Consider the following 25,169-nt stretch of genomic DNA (forward strand, 5'->3'; position numbering starts at 1 on the left):
CTCTGTGTTTTTATAGATTGAATGTTGTCAGTGCAGGAAGGACTCATTCTCTCTTTAAGCGTTAACAGAAGGAAAGGTTGAGGTTATTTTCTTTGTTCGCTGACGCTTTTCAATTCCCAGTCACTCTAACCGCCGTCTTCATTAGATTTTCTATGTTTTTATACTTGCATAACCAGAGGTCAGATCATTTTGAATATTTATATTTCATTGCTACCACATTGCTCGTGTGTTTAAAGTGTTCTTGTATAATTATTGCTGCCTTAAGAGCCTTTAGATGTACCCATGAACAACTATTAACCTCAGATAAATCGTCAGTTGTAAGTGTTGTAATAATAACCCACAACAGCAGCTGTGCAGAGATTCATTTTCATTCAGAATTGTGCAAAACGATTCAAAAGTAAACTGCTGCGTTTGTTTCTTCTTATAAGATATTACAAAGTCAATTAAAACTCACAGAATCCTGTTGAAACAGTTGAAGTCACGTGATAGAAACAGAGCTTGACCGTTTGTTTTGAGGCTGTTTTAAAGTCTGTGAGAATATAAAGTAGCCTTACATGACGAGCAGTTAAAAATACACATCTGTCAGACTTTCAAGCTGAAAGTGGCCTCCAAGCAATGAATGGCTGTGATGATATCACTTTTATAGATAACGTCTTGAGTTTTGCGTGCAGCGCTGAGACCTGCTGATAGTTCCTTCCTCCGTCCTCTGCCGGACTAAATGCTGTGGGCGGTGAGACAAAGAGCAGAGGACAGACACCAGTGACCAAAGACACTGTGCCACAGAAGCCTGTTTGCTGTTTAATGAACTGTTTTTCCAGTTGGGACTGTTAATTAAAGTTCTGCTTCGGTTGACCTACCTCTGTTGTTACTCTTAATGTGTGTTTGAATCCAAGCCTCCACAATGGGCCTTAAGGCCTGCATTCAGAAACACATTAACATTAACAGAAACTACGGATTTAGTGCATCTGAGATTGCAGGTTGCAATTAAATGAATACCCCCTCGCCTCACCTTTCAAGCCGTGGACTGTATATAAAGATGGACCAACCCTCTCTGACGTCACCAATATAATAATACATCTGTAGAGTGGCTTTGAATCTCAATGTGTATGGCACTTGCCATGTTGGCAGGCTAGTTCCCAGATAAAACGGGTGGGCAGGACGCCTAGGCAGACAGCTAGGCACTTGAATAGGAACCCAACCGTTGCTGAAAGCAGCCACGCTTTTAATTATTTGTAAATTTAAACCTGGCCTAGCTACACTGGATTCATACCAGAATATGAATCTGCTAACACTTTGGATTTCATTATAGCGTGAAAAAAGAGGGGGGGGGGGGGGTCAGGTGACATGTATGACTATGTCACTCTTACTCTTCTGTCCATCACGGCATAAAGCCCGCCCAAACAATTTTACCGGCTCGGCAGATCTTTGCCAGATCATATTCGGCGTCCATCAGAGTGACTCCAGACCAACTTTCCCTTACGAAACTTTTGTGGGCAGGGGAATTTCAGTTTGGCTTATTTATATAGAAGAGTTATAGAAGACTTCATCCCTCTTCCAGTCGTCGTGAATGGAGAAATTGGCTATAGAGACCAAAACCATGTTGTGTACCAGACCGTAAACATGTTTATTTCTGCTGTAAAGTTGGACTTAATAACATGGCGGTCTGTGGGAACTGACTCAGCCTTGGAGGTGCTCGCTTGCTGCAAGGATGTAGGCGAGCCGACACAGGGCGAAAAGCAAAGCAAAGGCCGCCTCTAGGACCAGTGTTTAGTTTTTTACGTTTGTCCATTCTGAGCTGCTGTTGAAATATGGCGGTGGAAGCTGAGCTGCTGTCGGTGCGTCCACTAAGGAGTCATTCCGGGGCAATGAAAACACAACAATTCTTATTTTTGTCCAATTATACACTAATGAAAACACAAGTATATGAATTCACACATTGCATCTGCACACATATTTGAATAAATCCTGGAACTTTAAACAGAGAATCTGTCTTTTTTTTTGAGCGATTTCATCTCTTTTCCCTTTTTCATAAGCTTTATTGTATGCACTTCTCCTGCTGGGAGACCTCCTACGCAAACATATCAACAGTCACACAAGGTTCTTTTTCGGCAGAATAATTGTGGAAATACAATAATACAAAACAGAAGTCCATTAGAAGACAGAGTGTGTTGTCACCTTTTGTGACGGATCTAAATCATCTTAAAACACACTTATTATACAAATGACTGCTCATTAAAGGAGTCCATGGGGGATCCTGTGCAGCAGCTGCTATGAATTGTGATTGTTGCAGGTTCCCCTTGTGACCTTTACGATTTTACTACGTGGAAATCTCTCTTCTCCTCGTCTCCCTTTATGTTATTTGAATCCACAGTGTATAATTTAGTAGCATGTATTTCACTTGGTGCAAATTTTAGATTCTATGGATCGGAGGTATTAAATATGAGACATTCAATATCTCCTCGTAGGTTTTTAATAAAACTGATAGACTGTGAATAACAGATGTGCGTACTGCGTCTGCTCTCAGTAGGTTTAAACTGCTCCGGAGAAGATATGGTTTGCTGTGTTGTATCAATTGCCACACACTATCGAGTTATCGTTCAGATGATGTTTGTGCATTTTTGGTGGGTCACGCATGATTTTACTCTGATTTCTGGGAATAACTGGGATATTCAGAAGCAGCTGGCATCTCCACATTAATACATTATCTACACACCATCAGTAACAAAGACAACGGTGAGATTTCACTGATGGAAAGCAGTTCACATGATCACAAGTTCTCAAGCGGTGTCATGGCAACATTAAATTTATTTATTTCTCTCCTTTTCCCTCGCTCCGCCTCTCCTCCAGGGAACCCATCCGGCCGACCAGCCTGCTACCCACTGACTGGAGCGCAGGGCTGGGTTTAGCGAGGGAAGAAGACCCCTTACCTCCAGGCCTGGAGACCCTGCCACTCAGACTGATGCAGCAGGACTGCACTGCGGTCAAGACCCTGCTTTTAAGGCTGAGACGGACACTGCAGGAGGTGGGATATGCACATAGCACGCAGCCACAAGCATAGACAAGTGGTTGTTAGCTATAAGTTATAAATGCATCAGATTGTTTTGTTTTGAAAACAGCAATTTTAAGGGGTTAGCGGATAATACCAAGCAATTTCATCTGGAACTACTGCGCGCAGTGTTCCTCTCACAAATGTTTCACTCTCTGTTTTAATCGGCTTTGTTTCAGCTCCATGAAATCTTGTCAAAGTGGTTGCCTTTCTTCCTTTAAAGGGCCTCTTTAATCACTTTGTTTTGTTAATTTAATCAGATTCTACATTTGGTGGAGGAAACTGGGAGGCTTATCCGAGTGTCTGCCATCATATTCTTTATATTCATACAGCCGCAGTGCACACATTAATCTTCCCGTTTCACATTGTAACTATGCTCTTCAAATGCGTTAGCCTCCTCAAAGACGGAGTTTCACCCCGGGCTATGGGGCCATCTCAGTGTGATTGTTTGGAACCCAGTAAAATTACATCCCCGCTATTACAGACGTGATTAGCTGTAATGGTCACTTAGTGAAGCACTGACACGTTGCAAGTGTATAAACCAGGCATCCGTACTGACAGCTGCCAGACTGCTCCAGACCAGAATTTAAATTGAATGTAATAATGTTCTTATTTTTCAACTTTAAAAACATTTACATTTTATCAATGTATTTTTTTTAAGAATGCAGACTTGTTGTAAACTTGCCCACTTGTATTTTGTGGGTAATTGCAGTTGGCGGAGAGTTAGAATTGAGACAACTAGGCAATAAGCTGCATAATCAACTACTGAATGTACATTGCAATTTTAAATCATCATCATCCAAACCAAGCAAGAAGGATAATTACACTTTGCTAGACACCTAAAGGACTGCTCCTAAAAGTTTGTGAGGGAAACTTCAGTAGAAAGTTTTATGAAGCTGGGTTTGATCTGTTTTATATACATTTTTACATTTTTCTAATATACTTTTTTTTGGCTTGTTTTACATACCTAGGTGGGATGTTAGAAACACCTTAAACTCAGGAAGTTGAGACGAAAGAACATCCATTAGCTATGTCTGGCTGCTGCTTTTTGCTTATCTACATGGGTCGCTGACCCTTACCAAATACAAGAATGGTATATGGACCCATGCTCATAAATACGAACACACAAAAAAAGACGTATAAAAGGGTCACTAGACCTTCCCTAAAACCCCGCCATTAGTATCTCCAAACTAAGATCAAAGCTGGCTGTGAATTACCGCACAGAGAGGCCCGTGTATGGCTATCTCCACGTCTCTTTTCAGGCCATCTCTCTGTTTTTCTCCCAGGGCCACCGCGAGAGAGACATGAGACATGAAAATGATGAAATAATAATTTGTAGAGGGAGACACAAACTAAAGTGGTGATGGAGAAACTAAAGGGAGTGCGAGAGAGAGAGAGAGGGAGAAGGTACTCGGCAGCACAACATGAATATGAAAGAGGAGTTACTTTGCCCTCTTTGCTTGCTCTGTTGTGTCATTAACTTGCAAATTTTGGTACCTTCCATCGGTAGATGGAATCCATTCTGCAGCTAGGGGAGGGTGACTCTGCATGTCTGTACGCTTTGCATTCTGTTTTGTTGACCTTCTGGTATTGAGCCCGAATGTTCCTACCTTTTCCTTTTCTTTCCTTTCCTTTCCTTTCCTTTTCTTACCTTACCTTACCTTACCTTACCTTACCTTACCCACTCCTCTTCTCACTTTTCTTTCAGCTGAAAACTGTCCAGATTCAATTATTGTTTAATAATTGGACTAATCTTTTGCTTTGACCTCAAAATAAAGGGATGTTGCGTTTTTTTCAATTTCTGTGATTTTAAATACCTTCATGTAACTTGCAGCTGTGCATTATATCATGAAAGAGTTAAAAAAAAAAAAGTAATAAAGCATGTGTGTGTCTGTTGAATAATAGCAAAAAAGAGTGTCCAAATCAAAGAATACTAGTTATCTTGACAGAGACATGCATGACCACAATCAAGCTAATTCATCACGTCTTATCGTTTCCTTTGTTTATATTGTTTCCGCATCATGTTTGTAAAATTGGCATTTTTAGCCAGCAATGAAGACTCAAGAGTCTTAATTGATTCCTCTTTCAGCCGTTTGTCCTTTCGGTTGCAACATTCCTAAAATGCCGCTGTTTTGTATGTATTAACGTTGCCTGACACAATGAGCCCCATTTGTCAATGTCAACTGTGGATTGTGGCGCAACCGAGAAGTCCCATTTCTTAAACTCACACCCTTTGTGGGCACAAGCGACGCCCGGTCCGACCGACTCCAACGGCTGAGGCTTGACATGTAGGCTGCAGTTTTTTCTCGCTGCTTCCACTACATTATTTCAGCAGGTTTTTACAAGGACAGCAGTATTTTAAAAAAGTTACTGTTAAAAATTAAATATGTTTTTGTAAAGAGGCAGCTAGCCAATGTGCTACCCATTAACATTTGGAAAAGTTTAGATGGACTCCCCCAACTACATTGTGTGCCCGACTGAATAGAGAACAATAATGAAGAAAAGCTCAGTGGTACCTAAGCGGGGTACTTGCAATTCAAAGTCCTACACAATGTTTGCCAAAGAACTCACTAAATCGCGTGACAGTATTTCAGCACGGTGCTCGCGTCCTATAAAAAGCCAAATGTCAATGAGAGAGAGTGGAAATGAACGCCCCTCGAGTTATTTGAAGGTTTTCATTTCGTGATTTAACCGATGTGTGACTGTGATTAAAGGTGTGCATCAAACTACAGAACCTGCTTTCCTTTCTCAGCCCATTCATCATCTGGAGACGTTTAGCTTCAGAGTAGTGCCAGTCATTAAATCCATGGCTCCCCAGCAGCCAATTGTTAAATCTGAAAGGCTTTTTACTGAACCACATCTAATTGTGGGGACAGTTGTGTGTTAAGGCCTGCGGGACGGGGGTGACCTTAAAGAGAATGTGTATGTGTTAGAGAGAGAAAGAGGTGGGTGGCAGTGAGTCCACGCCTGTCTCTCTACATAGGGAAAGGCATTGATCACCGATGACACATTGAGGGCTGGGCGCCATACCGCACCTATAATTCTGATAGGGAGGTATGCTTCTTTAAAAGGTCAGCCAAACCAATAAACCATCAAGTTTATGCTGCTCGAAGATATGGGATCTAATGTTTCTCTGAACTTTCTGCAAGTGGGCCAAAAATATGCACAAACTGCATTATGGTCATCTCTCCCAAACAACAGAGGGGATGCTCTTAATATAAATCTGCAAAAGGGCAGCAAAGGCCAGGAAGTAGCCCTTATTGGAAATCCAGAGAACATGCATGTCGCTCATACTTCCCTTTGCCTTTACCCTGTCTCGTCATACATCATACAAGCTCTTTATGTGTCCTGTCACGTCCTGACTACGCAGCATTACATCATATCAGCAGTCCTGGCTGAAGACGGGCTTTCATCCTCTCCTGCTCCCCCATCTGTCCTATTATAAGCCCTCGCAGGTGACATTTAGACCAGCGTCTGACCAGGCTCGGGACCTTGTTTCTGAGCCTTCGTGCGCGTTGGCATCTGACAGCGTGTGCGTCCTTTTTTCACACGATTATATGCATGTTTGGGTTTTAGAACCCCCTCTAGCTGCCCTTGCTCTCCGCCCACTAGACACCTGTGTCGAGGAGCCGTTCCAAATCACGTCCGATAACAGCTGACGTTAAAAAACACTGAGATTATGTAAGAAACCTGGCGAAAACATACAGGTTGCAACATGGAGTTGTACCGATACAGCCTTCTCACCGTCAGCTTTATTTAACCAAGGCTCAAATCCAGATGAAGTGTATAGATGCAGTAGTTGCCTTTCACATTTTGAGATTTAGGATGCTGCGGTGTGAATTATATCATTATTTACTATTGTCACTAAATAATGATATAAAGGAGACATATCATCATCAGAGTGTCTCACGTCAAACTTTGTCTCGATCTTATTCGTGTCTTTTGTCGTTTGCAGAGCACAGAGACAAGTCCCGCCAGCAGCCTGCAGTCTCTACCGATCAGCCCCTGCAGTGAAAAGTCTCTTCCATTTAAGGTAACCCAAAACTGACCGTTTTATTCCGTTGTTGCTTTATTTATCTGCAAAATAGCCAACGTGTTTGTGCTTTTATGTTTATCCCAGACAGCCGCATTATGAGTCTGTGGAGTAGTGCTGTTTAAAACATGTGGTGTGGCTCAGCGTGATTAAAAATGCTCAGCGCCGGCCCAGATTTAAAGCGTTTCAGCTATATGTGTATATTTTATACACGTACAGAATACAGAGCTCTTTTGCTTTTTGGTTGCTAAAGATCAAACCGTAAACTTGCGTGTTCCTCAACTCCACCGAGCCAGCGAGTTCAGTTAAAAGAACACAGCGGTCTGTCTGTGATCAAAAATATAAAGTGGAATCTTCCTTTGATCCGTGTGTGTCTCCTTCACTTTTACCCTTATCTGAACAATTAACAGCCTTTTCTTCCACACCTGCCTCTAATGAATCATAGAGAGATCAAATGGGAAAAAAAAGCAGAGCAGTGGGACGGGGCAGGTGGGGTGAAGGAGAGGGTAATATAAAGAAAGTAGCAAAAAGAGTGATAACAAGGAAGAGAGGTGGGAATGAATTAAATGAAAAGGGGCCAAAGTGCTTCACTTAGCTTGGCAGGCTCTAGACCCCCCCTCCGTCAACCCTTTCCATCAAAGCTGTGCTATCTGGATGAGATTTATTAATCTCTGTAGGGAGCACGTGTGTGAGTGCTCCAGCTCCTGTGTGTGTGTGAGCGTGTGAGCAGGGTTTAAGTTTACCAAGGGAGGGCTTTTGCCAGGCTTTTCCCTGGGATTTAGTTGGGTCACAGTAGAGTTCTTGTTATACTGTTAGAGGAGAGACGAGCAGCAGGGTCCTCAACCTTGTGGTGTTTTTTTTTTTTAACTGCAATGCACTGCGGTTCCCTTCACAAACTATATCATATAATCCCCTAAAACACAAACTACTGTCACGGTGCCAGCTAATACTGAGCACGGCTGTTTATTGAGTGTACTGCTGTACTGCTGTACCTTCAGTACATCCGTGCACCGGAGGCTATTTTCACCAAGTGCAGCATACATAATGTTTTGATGGTTGTTGTCACAGTGTCTTAGTGTGCTTTTATTTGTGTGTTTGTGAGAGAGGGCGGTTGTTTGTGTAAGTGCGTGCCCCCTTTATTGACCTACATGGAGTATCAGTGGCAGCTGGATGATAAGGAAAAATTAAAAATGTAGGGTGGGACACAGCATGAAGACAGCAAGTGGCTCAATCTCTGTCATGAAGAAATGAGCAGATGGACAGACAGGAAGGACAGCTTGAAGAGTGGGATCAGAAGGTTTGATTAGGAAAGACAGGGGAAATGGTCTGTCACTGGTCAGTCTTTAGGCACACTAGTGAAAAAGAAAGCATTCTAATATAACAGTCCTGTACTAAATCTTAGCTTCGGGGAGGTTATGATACTCTGCATTTATTTAAAATATGTTAGAGCTGTTGATTCAACTGTGTTTTCATTCTGGAGGCCGGGGTTTGTGGTTCCCAAATCCGCTGATTTGCATAAAATGCGTCAACGCGTCTGCATCACATTTGACAGAAATTCATTGAACAGAGTCAGGTGCTTGAAAGACGCTGTTCATCCTGCAGAGGGCAGTGATACAACCAGTAGCTCCAACCTGCCAAAATCCCAAAAGAAGAAGACAAAGTGGTTGTACACTGTGGCTGAGCTGCTGAATATTTTGTACCATTAGGTTGAGTTTAGTCTGATAGTTGGTTGATGGGCAGGGCAGTTTGTGGCAGCCCTAGCTTGTAGTACTATTAAATTGTATTGTGTTGTACTGACACATGTTTCTATTACTTTGACAACCCCATTTTAGTCAGTGGACTAAGTTAAATAACAGAAACACTTGTGTTTAATTAAATCCAGTTTAACAGCACCATAAACTACATCTTCCAGAATTATCATACAGTTGAATTACCACCTTTCTCACGCTGTTACACATAAACTGAACATTATAACTGTACAGCACTGTTATGTTAGAATGCATTTAATAAAGATCTAACCTGTGATCAATAGACAACAGCAAAATCTCAAAGTTGAAATTTCTTTTGGCATCTTTGCCTTTATTGGTCCATTACTGGTGAAGAGGCGGAAAGAAAACAAGAGAGGTTAAGGCATGTCATAAACTGACCCATGAATATTGTGATGTTGTGTCAAGCGCTGTAACCAATATGAAGAAGACTCACTCTCTCCATCCATTACAAATCTATGCACTATTTGTTGACAGTTTTGTGTTACAGTGCATTGGGGTCACACATTAACTGAAATGAGCATGGAGTTTCATTCCTGGAGTTTCATTCCTAAGAATCAATACAAAAAGATCCCAAACTTTTCATCATCTGACCAGGAGAGAACTTTGGCTTCTCACAGCGAGGGAGACAGAGGGAGTGGCAGCAGCCTAGAGTTTAATATGGGTAAAGAGCAGGGAGGAAGCTGCAAGAGAAGGAAGAATTGAGGTTAGCCAGGTAGAGGTAAAAGAGAAGTGTGTTTGTTTATACACATATACAGTGGGAGAGACAAAGAAGCGAATGAGTAAGACGGTGGGAGGCAAAGGCTAACCTTTTGACAGAGCTGGAGGCATGGAAATAAACCGAGAGATAGCAAGAGCATGCTGCATGAGTAGAATCTGAATATGAGAGAATATATTCAGAGAATGGGACGCTGAGAATAGGACATTGTATTGCTTTGAGTGTAAGACGAGGAGAGACGGGACGAGCGAGAAAAGTTGCTGGGGGAAAGTGTGACAGCTGTAGTCGAGGCGTACGCGCGCAAAAGGGCTGCATTCACTTTACACAAAGGGGAGAGAGTGAATGCAGGCGTGTGAAAGGTGGAGGTGAGGGAGAGCAAAAATGAGGAAACAGTTTGAGGGAGAGGGGGGTGGAGGAAGACGGCAAGCGAGAGGAAGAAGAAGAAGAAGAAGAAGAAGAAGAGAAAGAGGGATTGAGGGAGGGGTGAGAAAAAGAGAATTTGTCCTGGCACTCCAGAAAACGACTCCGCGGGTGTAAAAATAATCTACGGTAGCCACCTGAGAGGCTGCAGTGTCACAGTGCGTCCTAGTTTAATTTAGACTCGATGCATATGACACGATTTTTTTTCCGCCAGATTCTGTCCCAGTTAAAGTACTCTACTGTATTTTAGAAGAAAGTTAAAAAAAAATGAATAGACTGCGCTATAGTTGGTGCCAGAGGTGTGTGCCAAGCCCCAGTGTCTTGATTAAAAAAAAAAAGCCTGGGACAGCAACTTCTGTTCCTTAATGAACTGACGTTTGTGTTTGTTCACCTTTGTTTCAGCAGACACGAGGAGCCTCTTTTTATGGTGAAACATTTATCATTGTGTCAGATGCTGCATAATTAGAAATTAATAATGGATAAGTCTAATGACTGTAAGTTTATAATTATAGTACGTTGCCCACAGTGATGCCACAATAACAGAGGGTTAAAAAAAAATGCATTAGTGCAGGAAAACAGGGAAAGTTTTTATGGACGCACAAAACTAGCAAACAGGCGCGTACGTCGCAGGTTATCATGACTGCAGACCTCCGTATACAAAATGTAATTTTTGTTAAGCTCTATCACGAAGTAGACTGCCGGTCTTATCTGTCTATTGCTCTCGTTGCCTCTACTTTCAGATAGCGTTTTCTCCTCGCTTTGTTCCTCTCTGTTGTCTGAGCCTCGCACTAACGACTTGACTGACCAGTTTGTCGCACACAAGCTGAAGTGCGTCAGAAGTGATTTGATCAGAAGTGTCCTCCGGATCCGATGTCCCGAACTCTGTGTTTTCTGTTAAATTTCTGTTCCCCCGTATCGGCGTTTCTTTGATATGAGCTGCAGCGAGATAAAATCAAAAAACCCTTTCTTGTGAAATTTGAATAGGCCTTATACATCTGAAATGATTCATTACGCTAACATCACAGAAATAGGCTTCAGTCTGGGGTTTGTTGCAGCGCTACAAGTTAGACTCATCTACTGTCTGTTGGAAAAAAATAAAATAAAAAAAGAAGACATAATTCTCAGGCTAAAAAGTTTTCCATCCTGCCTCCAGGCTATCTCCAAACTAAACAACTCTGTTTCTGAAATAAGAATTCACAGGATCGGATGATAGGAGGAAAACAGGACTCATAATTTTTCATTTTCTAACACAGTCTCAGAATAAGAAATGAAAGAAAGAGATTTTAGAGACTGCCTTTATCTTTGGGAATGTACAGTAGTAGATATATATGCAGTAATAGTTTCATTACCACAGCACTCAACTTTGAAAATTGACAGTGAAAGGCCCTTAAAACTATCTATTCAGAAGGCACACTCGACGGAGCTGTGCAGCTTTAAAAACAGTTTAAGAAGAGAGTTAATTCAGTTAACATTCTTAAGAAATGAATGATTATATTTAAAATATATCTAAAAAGTCTTGTTAAATGATAGATCTAAGCTCCAGTTAAAGCCTTTGCGCTGTTACCATCTCTTACACTGATTTGTGGGCTCTTGTCTCTGCAGCATTATAGGCAGGTGGCATCTGTCCTGTCTTCGAAACTGCATAAATATTACAGCACTGCTTTGACAGGTAACCTAACGGCTTTCTTGTATGTTTCCTGTAGCCAATTAAATAATAAAGACAGGCAACGGGGGTCACAGTTTCTTATAGTACATTCCTGAAGGCATCATACGGTGCACAAGTGACTCATTTTTAATTACCTATTTTTTTTACACTTAGCCTGACACTGAGACTCTCTTGCCCTTTTTGTCCTATAAGTGCACATGAATGTTATTAATTATACACTGCCTGGCCAAAAAAAACAAGTTGCCACCAAAAATTAATAATAATAAAAGGTTACACACTTTAATATTTTGTTGAACCGCCTTTAGCTTTGATTACAGCACACATTTGCTGTGGCATTGTTTCGATAAGCTTCTGCAATGTCAAGATTTATTTCTATCCAGTGCTGCATTCATTTTTCACCAAAATCTTGTATTGATGATGGAAGAGTCTGACCACTGCGCAAAGCCTTCTCCAGCACATCCCAAAGATTCTCAATGGGGTTAAGGTCTGGACTCTGTGGTGGCCAATCCATGTGTGAAAATGATGTCTCATGCTCCCTGAACCAGTTTTTCACAATTTGAGCCCCATGAATCCTGACATTGTCATCTTGGAATATGCCCGTACCATCAGGGAAGAAAAAATCCATTGATGGAATAACCTGGTCATTCAGTATATTCAGGTAGTCAGCTGACCTCGTTCTTTGGGCACATAATGTTGCTGAACCTGGACCTGAGCAACTGCAGCAACCCCAGACCATAGCACTGCCCCCACAGGCTTGTACAGTAGACACTAGGCATGATGGGTGCATCACTTCATCTGCCTCTCTTCTTACCCTGATGCCCCCATCACTCTGGAACAGGGTAAATCAGGACTCATCAGACCACATGACCTTCTTCCATTGCTCCAGAGTCCAATCTTTATGCTCCCTAGCAAATTTAAGCCTTGAGTTCCCTTCACATTGTAAATGCTCTTACTTTCACTATTAAACATAGCCCTGAGTTCTACTGTTGTTTTTCTTCGATTTGATTTCACCAAACGTTTAAGCGATCGCCGATCGCGATCAATCAGGATTTTTTTTTCAACCACATTTCTTCCTCTAAGACGATGGTTCTCCACTATCCTTCCAGTTTTAAATAATGCGTTGGACAGTTCTTATCCCAATTTTAGTAGTTTCTACAATCTCCTTAGATGTTTTCTCTGCTTGATGCATGCCAATGAGTTGTCCCTCCTCAAACAGACTAACATCTTTACCACAACCATGGGATGTGTCTTTAGACATGGTTGTTTAAGAAATGAGAAGCTATTCATTGCATCAGTTGGGGTTAAATGACTTGTTGCCAGCTGAAAGATAACCACTCATGCAGTAATTATCCAATAGGAGGTTCGTATCTATTAGCTTAGTTAAATCCAGGTGCCGACTCCTATTTGGCCAGGCAGTGTATATACAGACATATTGTAGATACAGACGGCAAGCAGATGGATAGAAAGAGATATGGTAGATGAATATGTGCATGTGTATTTGTGCATCTTAATCCAGTCATGGATGTAATTAAAAGTTAGGTACCTTACTGTAGATAATCTAAGCAGTGAATTGAGATAACACCACCAAGGACTGAATTAAACTTGGACCTGGGGAACTGTACTCTACCACTTTTATCCTGAGTTAATTTGTCTTGAGCAGCCTACATTTTGGCACTTCTTGTTCTCAGAGTCTGTGCTCCTTTCCCATATGAGACAAGCGAGTACACAGACCAAGAATTTGCCAACAGGAAACAGCTTACTGGCATTTTTTTCATCTTGTAAATATTTTTCTGTGACCATAGCCTTGAAGCAACACCAACTTTCTCGCCCGTTCGATTGGATTCCGTATCGATTCATTTAGAGGTATTTCCGTTTCTAAACTTTTTTGCCTGCTTATGACATTGTTAAGACTAACGTTGGCAGTTGTACAAAAAACTCCGACCAGGTGCAGGTAGAAAAATGTTCGATGTTCCGAAATGCTGCCACACATCAGCTTCGAGGATTGACGCTGCTCTGAGGGTTGTAGCTTCTGTCATATTTTGGATCTCTCTCACACGTGGACAAACCTCATGACTCGGCCTCACAGGACTAGTCATGTGAGATCAGTTCTGGTAGACCGCAGCGAGATTTCTAACAAGATATATTTAGAAAACCTATCCAAGGATTTTATGAATCGACATCAAATCATTTAAATAACCATCTATTTGTATCAGACAATCTACCTTTTTAAACCCAGCCCTTCTATATACTGTATATGAAGCAGACCTCAGAAACCCCATTTCTTTTCTTTCATGTGACCCTTATTTGTGTGTTCAAAGGGTTCAGCCCTGGTATAGTTGGACGTCTCATATCCCTGCTATCTTGACTTTCTTGTGATAGATTCTGAGCTCGGTTTGTGATTTTTGTAATCACACGCCAAACTCTGCATGGGCTGACGTTTGCCCGCAGTACCTGTCTGATTTACTTCTCTTCTCTACCACGAGTAAGAATGGGGTTTCTTTCACATATTCTCAGTGAGATTTCTTGGCTGTTAGTCAGGCTTCTTTGAAAACCAAAGGTGATTGAGCATTTGAAGCAGCCTCCCTCTGGGCTTAAGATCCGTGGATAGTGCTGAGACCCTTTAATAGCAGCTTAAAGCTCATCTTTTCAGATTAGCCTTTATTCTTTTGCGGGTTGTGTGTGTCTGTACCGACGCAGGAAGAAAAACATACAACACACATCTACTCCGCGCAGAAAACAAGTTCAAAGCTCTTATGTGTGATTAACAGAAATACACTGTTAATGATAAATCTTATCTCTCCATTGTTATATCGTGGCTGGCTGTCCGTCAAAGCAAAGACCAAATGTATAAACGCCACGTTTAATGTATTCAGTGCTTGTAATAATGCTCTCCATATGATTTTTAATTGAGTGTGTTTCCGTCTGCTTTGCGGCCCTGACCTTTTCTAGTCAGTCAGAGCCATTAAACAGATTTGATTTCGCCAGCTCACCAGTACAAAGTTTGTTTAATGTCCGATTAATCCTGTGTGTGAATAGAGCTGGTAATGGTCCAGAAGATTCACAAAGAGCGAGTGTGCGTGCTGATGTGAAGCAGCCTGCCTCCTGCACACTCTACTCTGGCGTCAGCCCTCGTCCAAACCAAACGGAGCACGCGTCTGATACAGGCACGTGTGATCTGGCAGCTCTGTGTCTGCAGAATACGGTCTGGGCACTGTCCTCATGTTGTTTTAGTATTCTGTGGTCCTGTTAAATGTGAAGTCATCATTATGGCCGTGTGGCATGTGATAGCAGCCTTACGTGAGACTAAAGAAAGCTGATTATACCATTTTACATCCCTTCAAACTCTTTAAGTCACAAGCACTTGTGTTTAAGAAGTACATAGTTATGCACAGCTTTTGGGGAAATTGATGTATAGAGAGAATAGATTTAATTGTGCCGCTATTATTCACACCCTGTTTTCGAGAAATGTGCAATTTGTCAAACTAATCGAAGAAAAAGGGGGTGTTGAGTTAATGGATAAACAACCCTGTGATTTTCTCGATTGCGCGTTCCTCAAAAAAGTTAACAAATTGGATAATTTCTGCTAACAAAGGGAAGGTAATTCATCTCCATACCCTCTTCAGATCGCTGCTGATTGCAAGCATAGAGAGGCCTCAGCCGGTACGGAGAGTCACATCTCTTTACAAAAGTGGATGCACTTCAATGATTTTGATCAGATTTGTCCCCACTGAGGCCGTTCCAATCACATTAGAAATAATGTCCCACTTTTCCTCTATAGCCTTTTCCATTCAATTCAACCCTGAAAAATTGGTTTGAATGCCACCTGATGGGTGACTTAATGCGCTTTGCGGTGCTTCTTTCAGGGAGCAGAGGAAAACTTCGCATTTTTGTGTTGTATTTGCCAATGTTTTCCTCGCTTTAGGACTTACGCAGGGTGGCACATGATTAAAAGGCTCAGCGACGGGTGATTTCAGCTGAATGACCACACAGTTAGACCAGTAGACTTTTTTTCCTCCAATTATCACATAGCATGCCTGATGCCTTGAGATACGCTGTTTCTCTCACAGCGTATAGACCTCTCCTTCTCCCTCTTGCTGTTTATACATCTAAAGTGTTTTTTGACCGTAAAACTAACGCTGCAGGTCAATAAACCTGTTCTGAACATTTAAAACACAACTGCTTTTATGCATCCAGTTTCCCTCTGTCTCTCTCTCTCACACATACACACACACACCGGGCACAGAAGGATACCCACTGTGCGTTTGTAGCCAGACAGCTCATTTAGAACAGCCCTCAGTCCTGTTCGGGTGAGATTAATTTTAGAGGCTGACTAATGTTGTAATTGTCACAGCATGTTAGTGATTTTTCAGTCCCATCCAAATCTCATGTTAATCATTTTTGTGTTGTCTGTGTGTGTGTGTTCTAGATGTAGGGAGAAAAAAAAATCCTTATTATCTATAAATACTGTTATCTCCCCTGTAAAGACAGGGAACGTGGTTTGATTCAGAAACACTGGGATTTGTCTTTGTTAATGGTTTGTCGATTACATTGTGGAAAAGGTGACCGTTTTTTTTTTTTTCTCAGAGTAGGGACACTGAGCAGGTTTCAGTTTGGTCCTCCTTGAGCATTTACTTGTGCAAATTAGACCTGTGAAATGAGGGATTCAGAAAACAAATATACTGTAATTAAAAAATTCGTGGCAATTCTGAAACATGGTCACGATCTCTGTAGTTGTCAAGTTAAGGTGGACGGTATTTGCTGGTATTAACGTTAAAGTAAGACCACAGTTTCAGAGAAAGCTTTTCAGCTGGTCAAAGAAGATCCGACCCGACCGACTCCCCTCCCACGCATTTCAAATGTCAGAATTGTAGGAACCTAATTTTCCAAAACCAACAATCTTATGTTCATACCCACTTCACGCAATGATTGCTCAGAGTTGAGAAAGTAAGTGGCTTTTGAACCGAACTCTCTTTTTTATTCTAAGCATGACTATTTTCATGAGAAGTGCAACAAGAAGACAAGAGAATGCCGAGCAGAAAAGATTGTCTGAAATCCCCCTTGTTTAAAGATTCATCATGTCTGGTCCCTTGCTATTTTCCACTGTGATTAATATTTTTTTGTCCTTCTTTTTCTCACGATCTTACATTTTCTTTCATCTCTTTCTTGTTCTGTCTCTTTTGTAGTTGGGGCCCATTCTTTCACGTACCTCAGCCTTGTTGCTTTGTCTTAGTGCTTAGTATCTGTATGTTCTGACACATCCACCATTGTCACGCCGTTGTTATATTGTTCCAGAAGCTGAAAACCGTTTGGTCTTTGTGTGTGTTTAGATTCTTACCAGGTCATTCAGGTCATGTTATGTATAAAAAAATAAATAAATAAATAGTTTTGGGTATTCTTGAAGATGTTTAACCACTCATCCAAGTGGCTTCTTCCGTTCTAAATGTCTGGTGAGAAGTTATTTCTGAGCCATCAAGTTGATTTTGTCCATTGTTTCATGAAACTTAATCTGGATATTAAAAGAAAGTCTGGCTTCTCAATTTAGTATTAACATAAAATCTTCTCTGTCCTTCATGATAATACGCTGGCCTTTTGATGGTCATTTCAATCAAGACTCGGCTAAAGCACTTAGCAGGAGCACACTTGACTGAGAGCTGAATCAGCCTCCCTCCACACTCAACAGGTGTCTTTATCATGCAGAAAACAGAACAGTTTTTGGTTCTTTCTAATAGAGCTGACCCGCAACTCACATCTTGGCGTAATTTGAATAACAGACCGTAATGATATATTGTATGTCATGGTATAATTTAATCTTTCTTAAAATATTCATAGAATCAGCAGCCTGGAAGCCAGCTTGAAGTTCTCCTAAATCTTAGCAATTTTTGTCTGTAGTTGTGTTGTTTGTGTTGTATTATGACTGGCAAATATCTGCCGGGCCAATCAAATTATTTGGGCGAACTGGGATGCTGGGATGGCCAGAAGAGTCAAAGTCGTATACATTGTCTGAGCGCCGTTGAGTTGATTTTGTTCACAACAAAATGGTTGCCTGTCTCGTGTCTGATGTAAAGAAGATATACATGTCAGTGAAATAACATTAAAAGACAAACAGTTAATGGTGATTAAGGCATTTATTGCTCAGCAAACATCACATACACCGATCAGCCACAACATTAGCACCACTGACAGGAGAAGTGAATAACATTGACCATCTTGTCCAAAAGTGCAATAAAACTTTTGGACCTGCCATTCGTGTGGATGTTACTTAGGCATATACCATCCACCTAGACCAGACCAGGCACCCCCACCCCATAGCAATGACACTCCTTGATGGCAGGAGCCATCCCCAGCATGAAAAAACGGCACAAGGTGTTGACCTGGCCTCCAAATTCCCTAGATCCCAAACCAAATAAACTGGAACAAGCCTGATCCACAGAGGCCCCTCCCCTCAACCCATAGGACCCAAAGGCCCCCACTAACAACATTCTGTTGCCAGACACCACAGGACACCCTCAGAAGGCCCATGTCCATTCTTTGATGAGTCACAGCTGTTTTGGAGGCACAAGGGAGACCTACACAATATTAGGAAGGTGGTCATAATGTTATATCTTATAGGTGTATTTCACTGCTCTGAATCGCTGTAGGAGTATCCAGATATTTATTTATTTTTTCTCTGTATTGGTTCAAACTTGCAAATTCTGAGAATCAATAAGAATTGAGTCTGACAACACTAATCATAACTGTATTACCAGGACATCTTAGAGGTATTTTAAGAAGATTTATTGTGCAAAGCTGCAATAGTAAATAGAAAACAAAATACCCACCAAATTCCCACAGTTGCCAGATGAGTCTCTTGACACTGGCAGGCTACCCTTCCCACCATTTGTACTCACTGTTGGCCAAATTCCCATCAGTATTTTCTGAATGCTTATGCACTCTCCACTCATGCTTTCTAGTGATTATTTCCCCCACTACTGTGTTTTTTCCATCTCCACAACTTGATGCACAAAGCCCTGCAGGGCATGTATCAAAACGTGTCTCAGCTTAAAGTACTGAATGACAAATTATTAAAATGTACAGCTACTTATTTTGCAGTTGTTGCTGGCAGGTTACACCAGCCGAGCTTAGGTCGGGAAGTTAAATCTGCAAAGTGTAGCTGTTCATTGCCTCACAACCCCCCACACTCACACAGATTTTCAATGAAAGATTTTTTCATCCGCATGAAACCTGGGGTGCTTTCTGCTCACGTCCTATGCCGATTACATTATTACCTTCCTGAATTTTGATGTGACTTCAGTAAAAGTGTCAGGCTAGCGGTCTGCTTTTGCATCAGAGAGGTCATTTTAAGGACGGAGTTGTAGCCGTACGGTTCCCTGTGGTCTCCCTCTGACTCTCTGCGTGTCCTTTAGCTAGATGGCTCCCCACGGTTTCAGACCATCATGCTCAGCCTGAGGCCCTCTCTGTCCTCTCCTCCTCTCTATCACTGTCCCCCTTTCCTCACGTTTTCCCCCCTCCTCATTTTCCTCCCGTTATCTTGCCCCTCTTTTCCTTCTCCGCTTTTTGTGTCCTTGAAGAGGTAATGACCGTCTGTCCGTCTGTCATTTCGTTCTCTCCATGTTGCTTCTTCCTCATCCTCTTGTTCCTTTTCTCTCGCTGTCTCTTTTCACCTTTCCTGCTCACCGTGTCGCCCTGTATCCACATTTTGACCACCTGTCTGTTTTTAAGAATATTTTTGTGAAAACTGACTTGACTTCCTCTGGGCCATTGTCTGGAAACTCCCCGTTGGCTGCTGCCGAGTCTAGACAGCTAGACACTGATGGTAAAAATGAGGCTGGCAGACACTATTTTTTCACTAAATGAACAGAATTAATTTTAAATAACTTTGCATGACTTTGCAGCAGATAAATAAGACAAGTCAAATTAGGGTTACAGCGCAATTATAATCCCAAGCAGCAACATGTTCTAATCTAAGATGATTTTAGACTATTTATAATTCAGTTTCTTTTGCCCCAAGGCTTTTCGCAACATGTTTTGAAAGGTGCCGTGAGAATCAAGTTATTTTTACCCGTATTATTATTCTCTCCGTCTTCTGTCTCTGTGACTCCTCTCTGTCCTGTCTGCAATAATGTCCCCCGACAACACAAGGTCACATTAAAGTGCTGTGTGCTCTGAGGTGCCGCCATAGGACACAAGTTTATCGCGGAGACGTAGCGAGGAGAGGAGATCACAGTCCTGCAGCGTGCGCCACATGACAACTTTATTACACACACACACCCGCACACAACCAACAAATACGCTCATAAATACACATAAAAACTTGCAAACACACAAACATGTGCTGAAACTGCTGGAGAGTCACACACGCGCACACACACACCCGCAGACACCTTGGTAAGTTGTTATCCTCGTTGGCTCTGTGTATTGCTTTTGTGGGAATGTGGTCCTTAGATAAATCACCGCTGTCTGCCATGTCCTGAGTAAATTTTAACGCGGTGTCTTGTTTCTCGTCTTTAGGATCTCAGCAGAGAGGAGACCCTGCTGCAGCAACTGAAGGAGAAAGATGAGCTCATTGTCAGACTCCAGAGTGAACTGGTGAGATCCATTTACTGGGCATAAATGGGCCTGGGTGGCCCTGGCTCTAATAGAAATGTTATCTTTTTTCATGGTGTCTGACCTCCTCTTTGCACCACGGGTAATATTTTAATAAAATTATTTTAATTGACACTAAAAAATGATGACTTCACTTTGACTTTCGGACATAAAAAGTGATACTCCATTGTAGAGCTGGGTGTAGCTCCTGATTTCCTGAATTTATTCGATTCCGATTCACTAGGTCCCGATTCTATCCAATTTAACTCAGTATTCATTCATTTGTTGTCACTGTTTGCAAAGATTTTTCTGCAACATTTACCTCGAGTTGGCGCATCTTGCTCATGGCTTTGCTTTAGTCCATCTCTTCTCTCACACATCGGCTTTCAAGCCCGACGGTGCATATGTTGGATCTCCCTCACAGGTGGACTAATCTCCTTGTGTGGGTTTGTGACATTTGTCGTGCGAAACCAGTTTTGTGAGACCACCAAGAGATTTATTACTAAAGGAAATGGCATATATGTAAAAAAAAGTTTTTTAAATCGGATTGAAATTAAATAGGAACATTTATATATATATATATCTTTTAACCCTGCTTTACTTGATTGCAGCTGCGACTTCTGTTTTACCAGTCAGAAGATTGACAGTCCTGTAGATGTTGCTTTAATAACATACCTTTACAGTTGTTTGAAATGTAAAATAATGCAATAAAGCCACATATTTTCTCTGACTGCAAAGTCCTCATAACTAATTTGAGAAGCAATTTATAGTTTCAGACACAGAGAACAGGAGCGCTTGCTTGTCTATTTTTATCTTCGTCACAGTTTTTCTCGACTATGAAATTAATAATTAAAACAGCTCGACTGTTTAAATTATTTGTTTTAAGGATATAAATTAAAGACTAATTTCTTTTGAAGTTCATATCTTCTCCTTCAAAGCATTAGAAAGATTAAGAAAAAAAACATTTCAAAGAACTGGAAAGTGCAACTTTTGTCAAAAGTGGCTCTGTAAGTTTGGCCTTGTTGTTGTCACGATGTGCTGCTGTTTGAGACTTCACGCTGCAGAGGGCAGAGTGACAGAAGAGACTGACCGCAGGTAGAGAAATGAAATAAATGTGAGAACGGTTTCATAGCTGGCTTGAGGTCAGAGCGTCAATATCACAGAAACCGTAACATCTTTGTTAATGTGCACTTGTGTGCTGGTTCATGGCAGCTTATTGCAATACCAGAAATACTAGGTCCCCATGCTCTTTCTTGACAAATATGGAATATGCACACTGTTCCAATGCAGTATAGAGATATAAAGCAGAGTATATGGCCTAGTTATATTTTGGAAGTGCAATAGAGTTTTTACACTGTAGACATCTTGACTTGTCACAGTAGTGAAAGCACAGGTGTATATTAAGTATGGCTGCATTCCACTTAGGGATGTTCTGCTTGTACGCATGCTGATTCACTGCCACGGCTTTACTGGGAGACTAAACGGAACCGAGCCGTCATTATTACACCTGTGCTTTCCCTACTGTGACAAGTCAAGATGTCCGCTGGGAAGAGCCCTGTTGTCGGCTCATCTCTCGAAATGCTCCACACTGCAAAATTCTTCATCATTTGTCATCTAAGCGTCTGTAATTTGTCACCTGTTCCATCAAAGTAATGCAATGCAGACATTATGCCAGGCTTCAGCAGAATTATGTGCCAGTGTTACAGCGGCATTGTGAGGGATGCCAGGCCAGCTCACTGACTTGAGTCTCATGTGGCATCTGTTTGTTTGATCACTTCCTGGCACTTGTATCTATTTTTTTTTTTCCCCCCCTCACCGCTCGTTCCTCTCCTCTCTTGTTCTCTGCTTCTCTAACTTCCTGTCAGCAGCACCTGTCCTCTTCTCCTCTGCTCTCTTTCTCAGTGGACTTTCTCACTGTTGTGTGCAGCTAATGTGGGTTTTATACAGCCTGGCAGGCAGGCAGGCTATACATGTAGCGGTAATTTCTCTCTCTGAGATTCATGTTGACAGGCGGTGTAACATATTTTATACAAAAAAAAAAAATAACTTCAGTATTAATGCTGGGGTAGGCAGAAATCTTAAAATGAAAAAAATAAATAAATAAAAATAACCCCAAAATACCAACATTTGAAAATGCATTTCCTCCTTTTCTATTCTAAGCCTCTCTCATCCCACCCAACAAGCTCACCGACGTATATGTGTGCTTCATATTAGCTTGGAAAACGGCTCTGAAGTTTGTAAAATACTAGAAATATCAATATAATATAATAATATCATTCGTAAAGCACTTGTATGGCAGGACATACACAAATCAGCCACAACATTAAAACCACTGACAGCAGAAGTAACAAACATTGACCATTCAATGTTCTGCTGGGAAATGTTCGGACCTGTCATTCATGTGGATGTTTCTTAGACACGTACCACCCACCTAGATCAGAGCAGGCAACCCCACTCCATAGCAATGACACTCCTTGATGGCAGCAGCCATCCCCAGCATAAAAAACAGCACAATGTGTTAAGGTTTACAGCACAATTATAATCCCAAGCAGCAACATGTTCTAATCTAAGATGATTTTAGACTGTTTATAATTCATTTTCTTTTGCCCAAAGGCTTTTTGCGACATGTTTTGAAAGGTGCCGTGAGAATCAAGTTATTTTTACCCGTATTATTATTCTCTCCGTCTTCTGTCTCTGTGACTCCTCTCTGTCCTGTCTGCAATAATGTCCCCCGACAACACAAGGTCACATGTGCATTCTCTGATGAGTCACAACTGTTTTGGAGGCACAAGGGAGACCTACACAATATTAGGAAGGTGGTCGTAATGTTATGCCTGATTGGTGTATTTCAGGTATTTTATGTAGAAAATAATAAAGTTAGAAAGTTAGAAAATATTCGTAGTTGGTAAATGATTTCAGTCTGGAGTCGCTGCGTTTGGAATTAATTATGTCTGACAAAGATCTGCCGGGCCATTCATTCATCTGATGGATTTTGTTGACTATTACGGTGCAACCGTGAGATTTTGGCTACAGTTTCAGATTTCCAAACTAGTGACATTTAACATCGTCTCTCATCATGTGCTTTCTTGCTAAATCTATCAGCACAGCCATAACAACGCATTTAGATGCTATAAGAGAATTCAGTCAGCAGCTTAGCTATCCAGGAGATGTTGTTTATTGTTCCTTCATTGTCAGAATCTTTTTGACAATTTATTGGGTTTCTTTGTGGGATAAGCAATAGTTTCCAGTCACAATCAGGAGGAAAGTGCATGAAGTTAGAATAGCAAGGGGTTCCTGCAGGATACTCCACTAATGAATCAGGCTGTCCACCTTCTGAAGGGATGTGAATGCCCATCTGCATTTGTAGAAGGTCAGATCCTCTCTTTATAAAGACTTGTGACTGGCCTAAACCTTCCCCTGGGCTCGATTTTATTTTAAAGCCTGAAAACATAGAAGGGGCTGAGGTCTCGTGTCCCCTCAGACCACTTGAATTATAATAGACTCAAAGATTATAAAGGGATTTTGCCCCCCAAAAATATCGTCTACTTAAGTATTTCACAGATCCAGAAGGTTTTAAACCAGAATTAATTTCACATAACTGTCAGGAAATGTGATCAGTGCTTGATGGAAACGGATTAAACACAAACGTCTGTTTCTGAGATTGGAAACAGGAGAGCAGATTAACATCAACAAGATCGCTATTAATGGCAACCTTTGAACACAGAATTAGTGAAGCAGAAGAAGAAGCGTGTGAGGATAAATATTTTGGTGGTCAGACTGATCAGTAGTAACATCACAGAGCGGAGATCCAGATGAAGGGAGCAAATAGAGACGGCACCCCACCCCCCACCCCCGGAGTCTCGACGCTGGAGGTGGTGGAGCAGATAGGCTGACAGAGACTTCAGATGAGACCCCCTGGACAAGATGTGGAGGAGGATGCCTGCATGCAGACAGTCTGAATGAGTCTGTGACTTTGACAGCGTGGGAAAGCGGGAGCGGTTAAGAGGGTAGAGCCTCGGAAATGGTTAAAATGAAACGTGGAGGAATAGACGCTGGACGTGTGAACAGATCTTCCTCATTTAACTTTTATTTAAGCTCCACACGGTTAAACTAACATCCTTCAATATGTTGTGCAAACATCCAGTAACAATAGCAACATCCTATCCATCTATTAGTACTTTTCAACTCCCTCATTCTGTCCATTAATTCCTAATTAAGGCAAACATTTCTTTTTTTTTTTTTCCTGCAGTTTCTCTCCCTTGAAAACATTATAGATTTTTCGCACAATTATATATCGTCTGGCAGTGTAATTTCTACAAACATCGCTCAAACAAGAGTAAATAGAGCAATTAAGGGACAATTTTCTGCTGCAAATTTGCCGTACTGAGTTTTTGCGGGATGTGTGAGATTTACTCAAAATAAACAACACGAACAGTTAGTTCATTGTAATAAAGGAACATTTCAGTCGGCGAAGCAGTGGGCAACAATAGAGTTTTTTGGTAACTAAGGTTTATGCTGTAATCTTTTTAATGCTTGGGACACATAGGCCATACTTGTTGGTAGAATCAAACCATTGTCTCCTCTTTCTTTATCCCTTTCCCTTTCTGTCATATAGTTTTCCCCACATCACACATGGATCCTGAATTCAGAATCTAGGGTTCGAGGGATGCGTTTGATTTCCAGACACACATGAAAGCATGAAAGCACATGATGAGAGACTATGTCTCCTGTGTTTTGAAGTCTTCACGTTTCTATTTTCTGTATAGTTATTGATAGGTTGTCTAATACATGGCCATATCTTTGCTGCAGCCACATCCTAGTCTAATTTCAGCATGCACAATATGCCCTGTAACATCGGCTTCATCAAATTTATGAAGTTCGACAGTTTTGGGCAGCTTCAGTTCTGCGTCTGCACATTGGGCGCACGCTTGCCTGTG

At 41.5% G+C, this 25,169-nt stretch overlaps 1 protein-coding gene across 1 annotated transcript in view; it reads left to right on the top strand.

Moving 5' to 3' along the window:
* The window catches only part of ccser1 (coiled-coil serine-rich protein 1), a 119,560-nt gene that overhangs the window by 37,078 nt on the left and 57,313 nt on the right, over positions 1–25,169 (top strand). Inside the window, exons 7-9 of the mRNA XM_084551959.1 lie at positions 2,848–3,022; positions 7,002–7,079; positions 20,158–20,235. Of these exons, the coding sequence (XP_084408085.1) occupies positions 2,848–3,022; positions 7,002–7,079; positions 20,158–20,235 (331 nt within the window). The remainder of the gene's footprint in view (positions 1–2,847; positions 3,023–7,001; positions 7,080–20,157; positions 20,236–25,169) is intronic.

The sequence above is a fragment of the Chelon labrosus genome (genome assembly GCF_963514085.1).
Source record: "Chelon labrosus genome assembly, chromosome: 9".
Classification (NCBI taxonomy): Eukaryota; Metazoa; Chordata; class Actinopteri; order Mugiliformes; family Mugilidae; genus Chelon; species Chelon labrosus.